A 19152-nucleotide genomic window follows, 5' to 3' on the forward strand; every position below is an offset into this window, starting at 1 on the left:
CGCACCAGCCATCTTTTGACGCTAGCATAGCTAACATTATTGACTCAGGGGTCACCCTAGCCTGAAGGTACGCGTGTGTGTGTGTGTGTGTGTGTGTGTGTGTATTTTTCTCTCTCGGAGAAGAGGTGTTAGGGAAAATCTTAGAAAGACCTTAGCGTGACTTAGTTTATGGGGTCGTCGAAACAGCCCCATCCGCAATGTCAGCCGTGTGTCGGATTCACACCGACTAAACCCATCCTTTTTACGGCCAGATGAAAAACACCCAACCGTACCAAGGAATGCCCTCTTTGTCTTTATCGTCCCTCGGTAAAGGCGCACCTAGCTCCATCTTCTGTGTCCTTGTTCCCCGCGGTACGACCGTCGAGTAGTGCTTCGCGGGAGGGGGGGAGGCGAAAGGCTTATACGCCCTCTTCTAATTAATGTGGTCGTCATCACGTCTTCTTGTTTCTGCGTCGTCCGGGCGTCAGCTTCTTTCCGCATCGTCCGGTCGTCTGCTTCGTGCGGCATCGTCCAGCTATCCTTTGGACAGCCTCAACCCCGAAACGGCACAGTGACCTTCGTCGTACATTTTTATTCCGCTGTTTCGCCTTGTCTTTCTTTTCTCTTCGTAATTTCTAACCTTCTTGAGCATAGTCCTTACGTAGTTGTTTACTGCGTTCCAACCATCCTCCGACGTCAACATAGTTGTCATCATTGACTCAGGTGTCACTCTGATCTGGAGATAACACTCGAGTTCTTTTCGCACCATTTGGTATCGCGAACATTCATAGAGAACATGCTCCGCATCTTCGTTATCGTCCAAACAAGATGGACAGTTCGAACTGTCATCTAATTTAAATCGGTGCAGATAAGCCTGGAAGCATCCGTGCCCGGTTAAAAACTGTGTGAGGTAGTAGTTGACCTTCCCATGTTATCTTCCAGTCCAATCCTGTATTTTTGGTATAAGGCGATGTGTCCATCGCCCTTTGTCACTAACATCCCATCTTGTTCGGCCATTGTCTTCTTTCTTGCTGCATCCCTGATCTCCTTCCGAGTTTTGTCACTTGTTCTTCTTTTAGTTTGGAATACTTTCTTGCTTTCCATCGCCGAAAGGTCAATCGGCGGCATACCAGCAATAATGCAAACCGCATTGCCCGATACTGTACGGTAAGCGGTCACCACTCTTAGTGCACTTTGTCTGTACACAGTGGTTAGCATTTGGGCATACTATTTCACCCGCATCGTATCCGCCCATATTAGGGCTCCATATAGCATAATCGATGTGGTTACACTGGCTAAGACTAACCTTCGCTTCTGAGTTGGGCCTCCTACATTTGGCATCAATCGTGATAGAGCAGCGCCGACTTTTGCTTCTTTATCGCTGACTATTTCCAGATGTTGTTTGAAAGTTATTCTTGCATCGATTGTGATGCGCAAGTACTTGATGGTTGGTTGAGAAGCTATCTCATGTTTATCTGCTGTCAGTTTAATTTCCTCCATCTTCTTCCTACTAGAGAAAAGAATAACTTCTGTTCCAGACCCGTCTCCGTTAGCCACTCGTGTATACAGGTCGCCTCTTCCGCTATTTTTGTCAACTCTTCTTTATGTTTCGCTACTACCACTACTGCTATGTCGTCAGCGAAGCCCACGACTGTTCCTCCTTCAGGTAATTGTAGGCTTAGTACCCCATCGTACATGATGTTCCACGTCAGTGGGCCAAGCACTGACCCTTGGGGTACGCCTCCTGTAACTTTATAGGTCTTGGTGCCGTCCTCCGTGTCATATAATAAGATTCTGTCCTTCAAATAGTCGCACATAGTTGTTCTTATATATAAGGTCACATTCTGTTTCCGGAGTGCTTCGTGTATTTCACTCCATTTAGCAGAATTGAATGCATTTTTGACATCCAATGTAACTATGGCGCAGTACTTCTTTTTTCCTCCCTTCCATCTTTTCCCCTATATCGCTGTTTGCGCAGTGTCGATCACTAGGCTAACTGCGTCCAGGGTTGAACGATTCTTAAAGCCATATTGGTGTTCCGCTAATCCACCTTTTCCTTCTATAAAATGATCCATTCTGACGTAGATTATGCATTTCAGGATCTTACCCGGGCTGTCCAACATGCAGAGAGGTCTGTATGATGAGGAATCCTGGAGAGGCTTCTTTCCTTTTAGCAGAAGCACGAGTCGCTGTTACTTCCAGTTTGTAGGGAATGTTCCCTCTTCTAGACATTCATTGTGTGTGTGTGTGTGTGTGTGTGTGTGAACATACATGTGTGTTTGTGTATAAATAAAAATATCTCATACAATGTATTGAGTAACCGATTGAGCATCAGCAAGACCACCGACATATTTTGACACATGTTATTGTATTGTGTTCAATCAATAAGGCTGATATTTGACACTATTAAAATTATGTTTTCTTAAAACCGTAATTTTGAGTTTATGTACTTATTTTATTAAGTTTATAAATACGAATAAAAAATTCAATTAAGGGGACACAACGCCTTTAAATCCTGAACAAAAGAATTATAAGTAAAAATGACAAAATTAAAGTAAATCATTTAGAATTCCTTTAGTGATATTTAGTATTAATACCTTTAAGTTTACTATGCTAAAACCTTAATTATCCCTTCTGGCTTATTGTGGCACTCGGTGCAATGTTTTATGAATTTTTTCACTGTCTGTAGGATTCCAAGTGAACGAATGGTTCTTTTGGGCTCAAATTCAAGGAGGACACTTTGTACACCTGTAGTTTTAGTATGAATGCAGGGATTTTAATTTGAATGTTTAAAAAATGTTTTTTACACAAAAAGGTGGCAAAATAAGCGCATCAGAACACACTTCCAACATGTTTCCACACAAACTCCAAAAATCACGATTACAAAGCTTCCTTGGGCAGGAAGCAATATGAAAATCCGTTGACTCTTGTTTGTCTTCTTCCTGTACGTACATGCCAGCGATGCTAGTGTTCGTGCTTGCGCGGCCAACAATAGCCTACTTTACAATAACTCGAAAACTCAACAGCAAATGATTGCTTATGAGGTCTCAAAAGATTTATAATAACGTCCTTTATCTTACTTTAGTTTTTCAACAGGATCATAAGAAGCGTTCGGCTACAGTCAACAAAATTGTATGTTTCGCGCGAGCCCAGCATAGGAATAGCGTGTTAAACGCCGGAACTTTAAGGTTTTAAATCTCAGCTGCTAGACTACAGATCCATCTGAAATTTTAGGTGTGTATGGGCAATACTAATATGAAGCATTAATTTATTAATTTCCTAAGAAAATTATTTTTGGAATAAACTACCTTGAATGCCATCTAACTAAGCAAGTGTTTAAATAATTTAATACTTATGAATTTATTCCTATGGACTATGATAATTCAATAAAAAAGCTGTTTATCAAATTTAAAATTATAGAGTTGGTTAAAAATGTGTGGTATATTGATTCCTTTCATTATTATTATCTATTCATTATTATCTATAAAAGCAATAAATTATTTTTAAGGAAGCTACTTGCAAATTAATTTGCAGCTGTTTTGACTTACTTGTAAAACGTCGGTGTATGTATGTACTTGGTTATTAGTGCATCGCAAAAATTTGTTTGTGCTATTTAAACCCAAGCACGTATCAAATATATATAATTCATTTGGATACATTTGTTGTAAATTTAATAAGTCCTTATGAATATCTGGATTAGTGTTGGCTTGAGATGATATCACAAAGTATTTTCTGAAACATACATTTAGGAAAATTTAATATAATTTCAAATAAGATAGTATACGTACAGAATGAAAACTGCAAGATCATTTCAAACATTTTACTTTGAAAAATAATTACTGTAGCGGATGATTTAAAATATTTATACTTTAAATGTTATCAAAAACGTTATGTTAGACATCAGTCAGTAACGGTTGTGCTTAGACGGTAGTAACAGTAAGAGTTGAGGGAAAAGTATGAAAGTTAGAAGGGAAGGGATAATGGAAGAGCAAAGAAAAGTAAGAGTGCATAGGAGTATAAAGGGTAATAGAGGAGTATAAAGTAATAGAGATAGAAAAAAAGCAAACAGTTGAAAGAAAGTATCAAGTGTACAGGGAAGTTAGGAAAGGATAGACAAGGACAGATATATGTGTGAAGTTAGTCGGAGCATGAACAGCCAGATCTGAAGCATAATAGGAACAGGGAACGGGAACGAAGACAAGGATTGGCCTTATAAGTCGCCAAGAGTGCTGGAAACAACCTAGTGGAGCCGGCACAAATTATGGTCATCACTCCGAGCGGAGTCAGAGGTAGAGGGGGGAAAGAAAGAGGGTTCAAAGGGTTAAGACAAAGGAAACTAGAGGTCAACTTTAAGCAGAATAAGGTGGCAAGTAATGAAAACAAAAGATTTTCAAAAGGGTCAGAAAAGGTTACAAAAAAAGAAGAAAGCAGACGAACATAAAGAGGATCAAAACCGAGACGGGAGAAGCACGAAGGTGCACAGATCTCCAGTAATACAGACCAACAAAGAAAAAGAGGAGGGACGTCTATATCGACCACGATGTGACATGGAAGAAAATAAAAAACCGCTGCCAATTCTTTGGCACGTAGCTTCCTTTAACATTATGTATTGCTTAATATCAGAATTGTTTTTAGTTCATATATAATTCTACCAAGTTTTTTTTTTTGTTTGATGGATAAAATTATTTCAAATCAATTACATATATATAATTAAATCTCTTTCTCTCTCTCAACAAGGTCGACATGCGTTCTGCTCAAGAGCGTGATTCCTTCCTTTGCCAACAACTCTCGGACGCTCTTGATGAAAATAGGAATATATGGAAGGTAATGCGTCATCTCGACCTCTTGCCTGGGCGTAAGGATGAGGAGTTTTTCGGTTTCACGCCAGGGGAGCTAAACGAGCACTTCGAGGGAGTATCGGTGTATCCCTCGAAAATATAGACGATGCAACGGACACTATTTTACTTGCAAGCGAGGAGGGCTTTGCTTTCAGTCCTGTCAGTATGAGCGATGTCGTCCTTGCTATATCACACTTTTCCTCGCCAGCGAGGGGTGTCGACGGTGTTCCGTGCGGGGTGGTCGTCAAAGCCCTCCCAATTATTGGCGAATTAATTCTTAAATTATTTAACTGCTCCTTTGCTCAGGAAATCTTTCCGAGTATCTGAAAGCAGGCTCAGTTAATCGCGCTGAGAAAGACCAGCGCTCCTTCTAATGTTAAGGACTTTCGTCCAATTGCGTTGCTCTGCTTCCTCTCAAAGGTACTCGAGAAGATCGCGCACGCCCAGATCACGGAGTATCTTAACAAAAATTATATACTCGACCCCTTCCAGTCCGGTTTCCGACTAAAAGAAAGAGACGCTCATGCTGCTGTTTGACTTCAGCAAGGCCTTTGACACCATCTCATCTTCTAATTTACTATCTAAACTGAGATAGCTGGTGTTCTCTAGGGCAGCTCTCCTGTGGATTAAATCATATTTACAGGGGCGATCTCAGATGGTAATTTCGAATAAAAACGGAACCTTAGAGTGGCTTGAAACCAATCTGGGAGTTCCACAGGGTTCTGTACTGGGACCCCTGCTGTTCAGTCTCTATGTCAACGACCTGCAAACCATACTTGACGGTATCACAATTAAACATCTTTTTTACGCTGACGACGTCCAGATTTATCTACATACCAGCAAAGACGTCGTGGTTCGACTGGCAGAAGCGGCACGGCTGGTTTCTGGCTGGGCGGAGAACTCCGGTCTGCGACTCAACTCCGGCAAAACCAAGTCAATATTTTTCGGGTCCATGAAGAACATAAATGATATTAAATCATAGAAATTGCCTGGGTTTGCGTTGCCGGACGGAGTGATCTCCCAACTTACTTGGAAACCGCAGGTGGATGCTATCACGATAAAAGTCAACAAAGTCCTGTACAGCCTGCGGTTTATCAGGGGCTGCACCACTGAGGCCCTTCGCAGAAGGTTATTCGAGACACTGATACAATTACACATTGATTACTGTACTGTGACTATCCTGGACGCGTCGAACGAACAATGTATACGGTTACAGAGACTGAGCAATTCATGTGTGAGATTCATCTTCGGAGTTAGAAGGGATGAATACATCAGTCCCTACCGAAGGCGTCTTGAATGGCTTCGCACCGATTCAAGAAGGCTATACTTTGAGGCTATTTTACTATACAGAGTAACTAGTATCGGTGAACATTCTTATCTGGCCTCTTTCTTCAGCAAACACAAGCCGAGACCCTCCGCTAGGGAAGTTCCTCCGAAACTGAGCATCCCTACCGTGAACACTAAAACCGGGGCTAGGGCCTTCCAAGGCCAGGATGCTCGGTTCTGGAACTCTCTCCCTTTTACCCTGCGAAACCTGCCATCACTCGCCTCCTTCAAGAGGGCAATGCGACAGCACCTACTGGCCAGCGAGTCGTAGTGACTCTAAGCCCTCTGGCACTGTCTGTTTATTTATTTCTAATCTAGTCTGACTCGGCCCTCGGGCTGTAACTTATTCTAGAGAATACTACATTGCACATAAGCTTAGAAACTTATGTGCAATGTAGATGGGTCTATGACCAAACCTGATCTGTACAACTCGGAGAAAGCCTATTGTGATAATTCAATGTGATAGTTGCGATGGTATCTTACCTTATCTTTATTTTAATTATGTGATCTCCTATTGTGATACTTGCGTTGGTATTTTACCTTAGTTTTATTTTAATATGTGACAACCAATACCTTTCTGCGACGTTGTTAATATACAGACATATGCTATTTATTGTTATACAAACTTATGCAAAACAGTTGCACATTTGTGATATTTGTAAAATTGTAAAATTGTATTATTTGTTTTGCTATATGCAAATAAAGGCCTATCTGTCTATCTCTCTCTCCCTATATTTCTTTCGCATAGCTCGCACAGCTAATTTAATGTAGGTGCACGTGCATTCGTCTAGTGAATAGTATTTATCACATATGTAAGGGAATTTATCGCGTTGGCCGCACTGTCATGAAGAGGTACTTCCGGTATACCCTTGGTATACCCCTGGTATACCCTTGGTATACCCCTGGTATACCCTTGGTATACCCCTGGTATACCCTTGGTATACCCCTGGTATACCCTTGGTATACCCCTGGTATACCCTTGGTATACCCCTGGTATACCCTTGGTATACCCCTGGTATACCCTTGGTATACCCCTGGTATACCCTTGGTATATCCCTGGTATACCCTTGGTATACCCCTGGTATACCCTTGGTATACCCCTGGTATACCCTTGGTATACCCCTGGTATACCTCCGGTATACCCCCGGTATATCCTCAGTATATTCGAAGATCATACCTTCGATGGCTTTGAGTACCGGAGGGCAGCCGTATACGCACCGCACTGCCGGTGTTGCTGCCGCCGCTTGCGAATACTGACGCAAAATGGCAGTATGTCTGAGGTAGCCGCGAACGCCAATTGCCACGTACCCGCACGTTGGAGTTAAAATTACTTAACCCACCCGCCACTGTAAGGACGCTAGAGATATAAGCGATGCAGTTTTCAAGTATGCAAAGTATACAGGGTGAGAAACAAAATTTTGAAGCTTAATATCATTACCACGTCACGTAGAAAAAAGATTTTCAGTTGTTGATGTTTTTCTCGGGATCTGCCCCATGAAATTACTTTAAATTAAAGTATAGTCCTAATAACTCTCAATTATCATGATTTTTTTTAGAAAGATTCAAAATTTAGTTTTCGAGTTAAAACAATTTCAAAAATTTGTGTTTTTCAGTGTGTTGTAACGAGGAACAACGTCCCTCGCCACGCCGGTAATCGAGGCAGAATAGAGTGTGACGAAATAAGGCGTCATTAGCTAGACGTACATAGCGCGCGCCTAGAGATCTCGGGAGCGCCGGATCGATTCTTGGTCCCGGCGTCTCCTTTTGTGATTTCCTCCACTCACGTCAAAGTCTCACCCCGTTACATGGCGCCCACGTTGGGCGCCAATGTAACGGGGTGAGGATTTATTCAACAAACTAACGTTGAATAACCGAATCGCTATCCCGCGCTGCGGCGGAGACCATCGCAGCTTACTCTGCTGCTTTCTCTCTCGTAGACTACGCACCGCCTGGTGCGTGCGCGGCTGCTCAGATGCGTTAAAATTGCGTTATTAACGCCCGCGTAGGCGGCGGTATTCGCGGGAAGGACGTAAGAAAACGGACGTTTGTAATCGAGGTTGGCAAATAACAACAAAATCACGTAAAATAATAAGTCTAGAGTTATATTTCAATCCGCGATAAAAGCGTGATGTTACAAAATAACAAATGCGACTCGCCGCGACGCCGAAATACTCGCGCGCTTACGCGCGTATCGCCGAGAAAGTCGCGCGCAATCACCCTCGCACGGGTGATATACTCACACATACTCACTCTACAGACACTGCGCGCATTCACCAACCTTCTCCCGTCGGCTATCACGACCCTGGTCCCGTACAGGCTCTCACGGACGTTGCGCTGGACCGCAGAAGCAAGGGAGAACAGGGTGTCCGGATCTCGTGTCACACTCACACACAGGGAAAGGCTGGGCACAGCACTTATCACGAACGCCGAGTCTTCTTGGTATCCCTTCAAATTTAACAATTAACTTCTCTATATACGTAGTCTGATGCAAATAATACTTTTCTTCAATTTTATCCAAATTCACACCTAATAAATATTTAACTCTCCCTAAATCTTCAATCTCTATTTTTTCTTTTAGCTGTGAAATTACCTCGTCAATTAATTTATCATTTTTAGCAAATATTACGAAATCATCAACATACAATAGTAAATAGTCATTATTCAGAGTGTAAACACAATTGCACCAACTCAATCTTACAAAATTCAACGACTTTAAAATATTCTCTGTTTCATCATACCACTCTTTGCCACTTTGATGTAAACCGTAAATTGATTTTAATAACAAACAAACCTTGTTTTCTTTACCTGGAATTTCAAATCCCTTCGGTTGTTTCATATAATTTTTTTCTTTTAACTTACCATATAAGTATGCCGCTTTTACATCTAATTGTCTATGTTTCCACGCTAAAACCGGTACAAATAATATGAAGAAAAATCTAATTAATGAGAAATTTATAACGGGAGAAAAGACATCACAATAGTCAATACCAAGTCTTTGATTAAACCCTTGAGCAGTCAACCTTGCTTTATATTTCTTTATATTATTTTTATCATCGGTTTTTACAGTGTATACCCACTTACTTCCTATGACCTTACATCCTAGAGGTAGGTCTACGAGAATCCACACTGCTCGTGCATTCATTGTGTCTACTTCTCCTTGCATCGCCTTGTTCCACTCTTCTTTCTGCGGCGATAGTTGACATTCTTCATATGTTCTGGGCATATCGACGTACAGGACTTCTTCTTTATACATTACGGTTTCAATCTCTTCCAAATTTATTCTTTGATTTATATCTTCTTCTCTTGATTCATCGGTCGGTGTCATAGGTTTAAAACAGAATTTGCTTGGATCAAAATGTAATGATCTATCTTCACAATATTTCTTAGCTTCATTGAGTGATCGGATTCTAATATTGTCACCTGGAGTATAATAATAAACGTCGGTTCGACTCTCTGATTTTCTTGGTCTTTCAACTCTTTTCGATGCCGATATATCTATCTCGTTTGGTTCATTATCTTGTTTAATTTGCCTCTCTGTGTCATTAATTTTTTTGTCTCTTTCGATTTCATCTTCAATTATTTCTTCATCATCAAAATTAATCAAATTATTTTTATTACCATACTTTTTATCTCTACCAAATAATGTATCTACTCCATTTTGATTCTCTTCTATCTTTACATGAATAGACTCTACAACTTGTCTCGTCTTTGGCAACCATACTCGATATCCTTTTGTTTTCACTGCATATCCGACCAGAATTCCTAATTCTGCATTTGGTTCTAATTTATTTCGCCTTTGTTTTGGCGTATAAACGTATCCAAAAATGAGCGATCCAAAAATCTTCAAATGTTGAACAGAAGTTTTCCTTCCCCACCATTTTTCTTCTGGTGTTTGATCCTTCAGAAGCGTATGCGTGCATCTGTTCTTCACATGCACAAATGCGTGTAACGCTTCTCCCCAAAACCTCTTTTGCAAACCACTATTTTGTAGCATTGATCTCACACCGTCTAATGCTGTACGGTTAAATCTTTCTGCGACTCCGTTCTGCTCTGGTGTATACGTTGACGTCCTCTCTGGTACTATTCCCATATTCTTCAAAAAATCTTCAAATTCTCTGTGGCAAAACTCCATGCCGTTATCCGTACGTACCATTTTGATTCTTCTACCTGTTTGTCTTTCGGCTTCAGTGAGAAATAATTAAAAAAATTTGAATACCTCTGATTTTCTCTCCATTGTATATATAAAAACTTTTCTAGAGTAATCGTCAATTATTGACAAAAAGTAATAACTTCCACCTACTGTTTTTACTGGAGCCGGTCCCCATACATCCATGTATACCTTTTCTAGTATATCTCTTGTCACTACCCTTGTTATCGTCTTAAAGGATGAACGCGTTGCTTTACTTACAGGACATATGTTACATGAAAATTCTTCATTATTTACCTTTTCAATGCCTCTTACAACTCCTTTCTTCTCCATTTGACTGATAGTATTTATACTCATGTGACAGAATTTTCTATGTACTTTCACTGCGTCACTTTGACTCACATTGTATACTTCGTTGTTATTATTTAAATCATAATAAGCTTCAATTCTGTAAAATTTTTCTTTCCTGTGAGCAGTGAAATAATATTTACCTTTTTCATTGTAAATTTCCATCTTATTATGTTTCCATATGTTTTTGAAGCCCGCTATGTCCATACATGCTCCGCTAATCAAATTTCTCCGCATGTTCGGCGCGTACAAGACATCTTTCAGCTTTATTTCTATCAATCTTCCATTTTCTTTCAAGTAAAATGTAATGTTTCCTTTTCCAGTTACGTATGATGTTGCATTTTTATCTCCTACTAAGACCTCCGTGCGTGGCAATTCTGAGAAATTCGTAAAAAGCGATTTATTTACACAAAAATGAGACGTTGCTCCACTATCGAGCCAGCCACTCATCAGACTTTTCTTCTGCTACATTATTCAATTGCACTTCTTGACATTCGTTCATTTCTGATGTATTAATTTTATCCTCTATATAGAAGGCTTTACTATTATTGGCTTTGTTATCATCATTGCGGTGAAAATTTCTCTTGCCTTCTTCTTTTCTCTTTAAAGTAGGACAATACCTTTTTATATGACCAGTCTGTTTACAATAGTGACATACCTCGTCTCTATAGTTTTTCTTGAATTGCTGCTCTTTATTCTGCTTATTCTCACTCCTATTGTTGTTTTTGTTGTATCTCATATTAGTATTATTATTCTTTGCTTCTTTATTTCCACTTGTATAGTATGCGTTCGCTACGTCGTTCAGTCCTTCATCTTTCCTTTTCTGTTTAACTCTGCCTTCTTCTGCTATTAATTGCTTTTCAATATTCGCAAACTTAAAGTCACTTTCTTCAGATCTATACAGAATTTGCACTAGGTTGTCGTAATCTCCTGGTAGGCTTCTTATTAATTGAAATCACCTCAAAATCTCCGGTATTTCAAAACCTGCATCTTTTATCAACATTGCTTTTTCATTCACTTTTTTGCAAAATATGCCAATACTTTCTTTCTCATGATCAAATCTCATCTCATAGAATTCGTCCACGAGCCCAGCAAGTCTTGCTCTCGATTTTGGTTCGAAATTCTCTTTTAAAATTTTCCACGCTTCTTTCCCGTCGAGCGCATTTCGATTAACGTATGGAATTGTTTCTCTATTCCTTGATAAATAGTAGTGTAGGCACGTTCTTTCCTTCTCTTATAATCGACTTTTATTGTATTTGACGCGTTATCCTCTAATGCCACCGCACTGCCGTCAACAAATTCCCATGATCCTCTATCTATCAATAAAACTTTCATGTCTAATTTCCAGCTATCGTAATTTTCTGCATTTAAATTAACAAAATTCGCAAACGGTGACGAATTGTTCTGCTCCATTTTAATTTCTTTTTCTCTCGACACTCCACTCAATTTATTCACTTGTAACTTTTCACTCTTTCTTAATTTCAATTCAAACTTTAAATTTCAATCCAACTACGAACACGTGCTCCTTGCCGCATTGGGTGCCTGAGCCCATAACCTATATTATTTTAGTATGGCAGTATTACGTTTTGGAATACGTGTGGGTAGAAAATATACACTGGAACAGGTAGAGGATCTCTATTAGATTTTCTTTATTCACTTAATCGTATAACAAACTAATTATCGATTGACGATGCGTCAGGATTTCGTTCGCAACTAAATCACGCACATGTTCTACATTTTGGATACACATACGCATTGATATGCGTAGTTTACAAGAAGGCGCGCTATTCACGACTGAGACTATACCTGCGTGTACATCATCCTCTCTTACTATACATTTTCGTACACACACGTATATACCTATCTCTTTCTCACTCATACAAAAATAAACACACGCTTGTCCTTCCCTTGACTGCGTATGTATACTATTTTACATATATTTGTGTGCGGCTGATTGCGTCTTATACTTATTACAACACGCGTCGCGGCTGAGTCGCTCGCCGGCCGCCGTAGTCCGCGCTCATGCAGACTCGCCTGTAAGTTGGTACGCGCGCGCACTCATTCCGCGTCGTGCGCGCTCGCCTCGCGTCTATTATGGCTGTCTTCGCATGTATTTACATGTGCAAGACTCGTGTCTCGTCACAACATTCAAACCTATATACTGTCACGGACGAGCTATGGGCTCTCCGGTGGCACCGCGGCGCGTGCAGCGCAGCGTCAGCAAGACAGAGCCGGTGCCCAGAGCCCCCGCACGCGGAGCCGCTCGCCATCGACAAGTCGCGTCGACCTCCAGTTTTAGGTGAATAAAGCACAAATCAAGCTACTTCTATCTGATTCTCTCGCCCGCTCACAGAGCAGGACTAACACACAATCCATCAGTAACATCTGGCATCCCTGGTGGGACTCTGTCGCAGCATCTACGAGACAGCGCAGAGAAGCAATCCAGCGAACCGCAGAATGTTTTTTTATTTTTTACTGATGTGACGTACCGATGAATTGAAATATTATGAACGCGTCGCGATCACAATTTCTAAGGTCACGTAGTGCCGAGTGGCTTGCACTAGTGACTCGATTGAGCGTGGCGGGAGGAGGAGGTAAGGGTAGCGGATTCTTGGTCGGACACCTATACAGGTGTATGAGAAAAGCGTTATATTATACAGGGTGACCCAATTTAAACGGGCACCGATCATAACTCGTCAGGGACAGCCACAATCGAAAAAATGGTAGAGACCAAAGTTGTAGGATATCGAAGGGGCAACCCGATGGTGACCTTGGATTTGACCTTGAACGCGTTTTTCAAGGTCATTTGAAGGTCAACTTTGGATTTTTAAATAGGAACCCCATTCTTTTATTGCGGGAATGGAAAGAGCGGTAAATTTTACGTTCAGAATGGTATGTTCGGTTGCGGCACTGAAGGTCATCTCAATGTCCTGCAGCCAGAATGAAACCCCGCCTACGTAATTCCTCTAGCAACGCCAAATTAAAAAAAAGTGGTAGAGACCAAAGTTGTTCTATAGGGGGGGGGAGAATTGTGACCTCGAATTTGAGCCAGTCCTACAAGGTCATTTCAAGGTCAAATCCAAGGTCACCATCGGGTTGCCCCTTCGATATCCTACAACTTTGGTCTCTACCATTTTTTCGATTGTGGCTGTCCCTGACGAGTTATGAGCGGTGCCCGTTTAAATTGGGTCACCCTGTATAATAATCAAATGGCTTACCTTAAGGAGTATACTGCTTCAATATTAAATATAATTTATCGTGGATAGGTATTTTCAGCGACAAATAACTGTACTGGTAATATATCGTCTAGATACACTTAAAATATTTATTGATTCACTCAAAACGTAGGATACACACTTAGAAATATTCTGGTAATAATTGTGATAAAATGAAACTGTGTTTTGTTAATGCTTAACTCTAGTTGGCGCGTGAGCACGGCACCGCGCTAAATAAAATAAGTTTAGTCCTAAGATGCTACTATTACAACTGTACTCGACAGACTGACTGCAGTCCGGCTAAAAAGCGCTCGCGTTGGCCATCGATTCCCTTTTATTTAGTTTTGTTGTTCCATATTTGGAATATCGGGTAATAAATTAGATAATGTTTATGGCGTTTCGAGAAAAATTCATAGAGATCGTTCGACGGCACAGGTCATAAACTTGATAACGCCGCCGCGGTACCAGTGATCTGTCGCGCAACACCTTGTCCTAACCTATTAAGAGTCAAAGGTCTCCAGCCGAAAATTGAATTTCCACGGGTGATTAATTCGTGACGTAGTGTGTCTCAAACACACGTGTCAATATTATTTTGCATATTTAAATTGTAATTTCGGAGATCGGTGGTCGCGGCGTAAGTTAAGGGCTAGCGATTAAATTATACGCTTATAATTATAATTAATTATAATTATACAAGGTGTTGTATAGGATTATTATAGGTAAAAATTGAAATTATTGCGAAATATAACAGCTCCCTTATCGGAAAATTTCATCGTCCTCGATGAAAAATAACAACACCTTATTAATTTTAATCGCTACTCCTAGTACATTGAATTGCATTAATAAGTTTATAGTAATATTCTTATATCTATAACATAATTAGAATAGGATTAACAGATTTTCCTTGTTTACTCAACGTGTATCATTATTACCCTAGTATATAAGGGCTAATTTCATTTTTATTAACATTTTTTTTACGTGATTTGATTTTATTTTATTTTAGTTTTGCTTTAGTTGCAGGTTACTATGGTTCATGTGACATTGTTAGGATAAACGTGGTGTATAATATTGGTAGGGTTTGGTTAATATTGGCGTAGGAAGTACTTAGGGATTGATCCTTCACTGGCACTGAACGGAAGTTCTGTTGATTCGTGGAAGACATAGGCTTTGTACTAATTGTATTACGTTGACCTGCTTGCAGCAGTACGAGTGATTCATTACATTCTTGCTTTTGTTGGTTTTGGTATTGTCACGTGTGTCCAGCTATTATAAGAAAGCGAGTAGAAGAATGGAATGTGGTGGTGGCCGTAGCGCGTAGACAGAACGTCTGCCTTGCAAGCCAGACAATCTCGGTTCCAGCCGGGGTCCGTCACTTTTCGTCGCACTCTTCTAACAGTATCTTCTTTTATTTATCAAATTTCTCCGGTGATGTACTTCTTTCTATACCATGTCTTCGACGTAATTTGTCTATTCGTCCTCAAAGTCACGTGCTGATCTTGTGTGGGAGAGCTTGCTCTTATTTTGTGCGTTGTGTGAGTTATATCTAATGATAATTAGATTTTGTACCGTAGCCTTGGTCCTTGGGTTGTCTTGATCGGTTGGGGGAAAATATGTATGTATAGGAATGGTTCATTCAGGAAAATGTGAAAACCAACGAAATCGTGAAATGTTAATTATTGTAAACATAAAATCCTTTCGTTATAAAGTCTTTGGATTATTTTTTGTTTTTAAATATGAAAATGTAGATATTTCGGTAAATGGATTGAAAGGCTGAGCCTGTAGTAGTTATTTCTAGATGTTATTCATGCTCACTTCTTCAATTTAACCTCAACACCGTCAGTTAATTAATATTATATGCATTTTGGTAGTTTTATTTCTACACATGTGTAGTGCATTATTGTTGATTGTCGTTTGATTTCGTTCCTAGGGTTGGTGGTCATCACATTATGTCCGAGTTACGTTGTAGATTTTGGGATTTTTCTTGCCATGTTGCTGGTTTTTCTTATCGCTGGATAGTATTTTACATTTAATTATAATTCTATTCCTTTAATTTATTACACAGTTAATGTATATATAGATTATTCGATATTATCGTTTATGTCAAAAAATTAACGTATATCTTTTTGTATATGCGAATATTGTTCTGGTTTTGTTATTATAGATTGCGAAAATCAGTATTATTTGAGGCTTCTTGAAATTAGAAAAATTTCTATTGATGCGAAGTGAATATAACATTTATTTTGAAGTAGAGTCTAATTTTGAATTTATTGATTATTTAATTCTGCATTATGAACGATCTTTTTTTGTTATTGACATTGCCTCTGTGTATTTTGACTAATGAGTCGAAATTTTTCATTTCTTGCATCCTACCTAAAGTTTCGGATACTTCATCTTAAACCAGTTCTATTTGTCCTTTATTGCTCGGTTAAAAGAGCGTGTTTGCTGATCAATTTTGGATTTGAAGTATTTTTTATTATTTACTTAGATTTCATTTGAATGTAATACGATAATAGTTGCAATTAAATTGATTATTAGAATATAAACTTAATGTGTAAGATTTCAAACAGCGCCTTACAGAGGTAAGCGAAATTACCTGTACATAAGTCTTCATATACAGGGTGTTTCATTTTAATCCGACCACGACAAAAAACCATGGAAAAACTAATTTTAACGAAAAATGACCTGAAAGTAAACTTTATAATTAGATAATAATTGTTTTTGCTCCACCTTAGACCTTAACATAAAACAACAATAGGTATATTGAAAATAAGTACTCATCATAGAATTTAATGAAGTATGTGTGCAATATGGTACATGCATGTGTTTAGTATATTTATTATTGTTAACTCATCGTCAATTGAAATTGTATGAGTTATCTTCGGTACATGGTTGCAGTCGCTATGGCTTATCTTAACAGAGTGGGCCCGAGCACCTGTAGACTTTTGGTGCCTCTGCATTCGATTTCTGAGCCACTTTGTGCTTTATTATTAAATTTCGAGTCTAATTTGAATTTGTATTGTTACTGATATATTAAAATTTCATGATAAAATATTTGTTTGTAGAATTGACTTTGTTTTAGATCATAGTTTAGTTTGAACACTTTTAATTTTGTTTTACTTTGAATAAATTGAAAAAGGATTTGTTGATCATTGTGAGATTACTTCATTCATTATGTATTAAAATTTCGTAACGAACGCGGAATAAGATGTATTTCTTTTGTGTGTACGCAAATAGTTAAGAAATTTTTCGGGCTAAGAAAGCCTGTCGATGGTTCGGTTACTGATTGCTATATTGAAAGTATTGACTAATTTTCTTTCTGGTTATAAATAAATAAATAAATAAATAAATGTATTAAATAGTTATACGCAGTCTGACTAAGTTTTGGTCGGGCTGCTACCCTCGTCGATGTGTTCATCGACCTCGATGGACAAAATAATGCCGCGGGTTTGACAGAAATACTGACATAAATTGTGTTTTGTTGGGTAATTATTATGCTTTCTCCAAGAGAAGGCTTTGTGATGGTGAAAAATTTCATACTACGGATTTTAATAGACTTCGACGTTTTTAAGGTTCCTGAGTCAGAAAAAAACTGGTTTTTGAAAATTTATGTTCTCTATATATGTACGTAAATATATGTCCAAAATTGGTTACCACAATGACTTCTTAACACTTTTGTATTTTTCGCTGAAACTTTAGTTTTTAGCAAGTTCAGCATAACGAAGAACTGATTAGACTTTTAAAAAATTGTTGATTGAAATAGTTAGTATAAGGAACTATGATTGTGCGTAATTGTATTGTAATTGATTAAAAAAATGCATGGTAACTGAAAAAAATCTATTTTAGTTTTTGATTTATACGTGGTTAATTATGCATATGTTTATACTTCATGACTGACAGTAGGTTCTCGTGTTTCCGATAGAATGCAATTACAATGCAGAGCAAAAAACGTCAATTTTTTTTTGCACGGCGGTCATGAACTATATTGTAAATTTTTTTTGTGTTATTTGAAATTCTAAGAAACTTGAATCTATCTATTAGAATACGATGTTTTTAACTATTATCACTTGGTGAAAGTATACTGTCTATGTAGTTGACAGCCGTTTTTTTTATCTTCGGATATGAATTTTTAAATTACATCGTTTAGTTTTGAAAACATGCTCTATAGGTCGTTTGATAGATTTTTAATCTCGATCTTGGAGATATACTAGTATACTATAGAGGAAGAAGTTTCAAAATACTTCTTTGCGTCCAACGTTATCGTGTTTCTCGGTGTGCCTGTGTGATTATGGGGTTTAATATCGTCTAGTATCGTAGATAGATTCCTCTCCGTCGTTATCTTAGCTACCTGGACCGTGTGTTCTATGGGTGCGTAAGGATCCTTTTCCTCGGGAAAAGATGATTCTTTCGAGGAGTTGATTTGTTTGGAGTTTAACGAGGTGAGTGGTTTACTGCATTTAAAGTGTTTTCATAGAGATATGTTTTCAATAGTGTTTTATTTGCTCTTAGCTTATTGAAATGCAGTATTTTGTATACAACATGGATGCGTAAGTTTATTTATTTTTTTCTAGTTTTGTTAAACCTAAATCCTGTAAATAGGATAAATCTTGTACCGGCGGAGTTTGCGGTGAGGACCGAGTGGCGGATGTACACGTTTTTGTGCCCAGGTCGGCATGTAAGTATGCTATTACCCTACCTTTGATTTATTACTTTTTTAATTCAAATGTAATTATATTTATCTCTCCCTCTTTTTTTTATATGTTACTGCAGCCCGTCGTTTTTGTCGCAGGTGGTCAGGGTACACCCGAGGTTTGTTCTGAGGAACTGACACGCGGCCTACTAGACGAAGTCACCAAAGTCTAAAGATTTGATGCTCGGCGCCTGCATGCGGAGGAGCGGCAGAGTGTGGCCGTATATTGCCGTTGTCATGGCATGTTTTTATTATTGGACATTGCCTTTTGCTAGGCGATTAAGTTTTACAAAATGTATTTTTATATCTCTTCGTTGTGAGTTTTATTTTTATACTCATTAAGCGTTTGTTTTGTCCGAGGATGACTGGGGTTAGATACAAAATTTCTCAAATCGGTTTGAAGTAATTCATAAGTGTAATAGTGCAATTAGTGTTCTTCAGACATAGTATTTTAGTATTTAATTGTTATTTTTAAACGTTTAAATGAATAAATCTATTCTGCATTAATTTGTATAGAAGTATTATTTATGTATTTGAATTCGTCTATGTTATTTTTTCTTGTATTTGATATAGCACTGTTAATAAATAGATTTACTAAACTTTGTGCACATT

General features: G+C 38.7%; 1 protein-coding gene across 4 annotated transcripts in view; it reads right to left on the minus strand.

Moving 5' to 3' along the window:
- LOC116418353 (exostosin-2-like) overlaps positions 1-19152 on the minus strand; it is a 225327-nt gene that overhangs the window by 106974 nt on the left and 99201 nt on the right. For all 4 annotated transcript variants that reach the window (XR_004228364.2, XM_032602248.1, XM_032602249.1 and 1 more), the window contains one exon: positions 3528-3711. Coding sequence is in view for 3 of the 4 variants with exons in the window: in XM_032602248.1 (XP_032458139.1) it covers positions 3528-3711 (184 nt within the window). In the remaining variant the exon portion in view is untranslated. The remainder of the gene's footprint in view (positions 1-3527; positions 3712-19152) is intronic.

Source organism: Nasonia vitripennis, unplaced genomic scaffold (genome assembly GCF_009193385.2).
Source record: "Nasonia vitripennis strain AsymCx unplaced genomic scaffold, Nvit_psr_1.1 unplaced0251, whole genome shotgun sequence".
NCBI classification, from domain to species: Eukaryota; Metazoa; Arthropoda; class Insecta; order Hymenoptera; family Pteromalidae; genus Nasonia; species Nasonia vitripennis.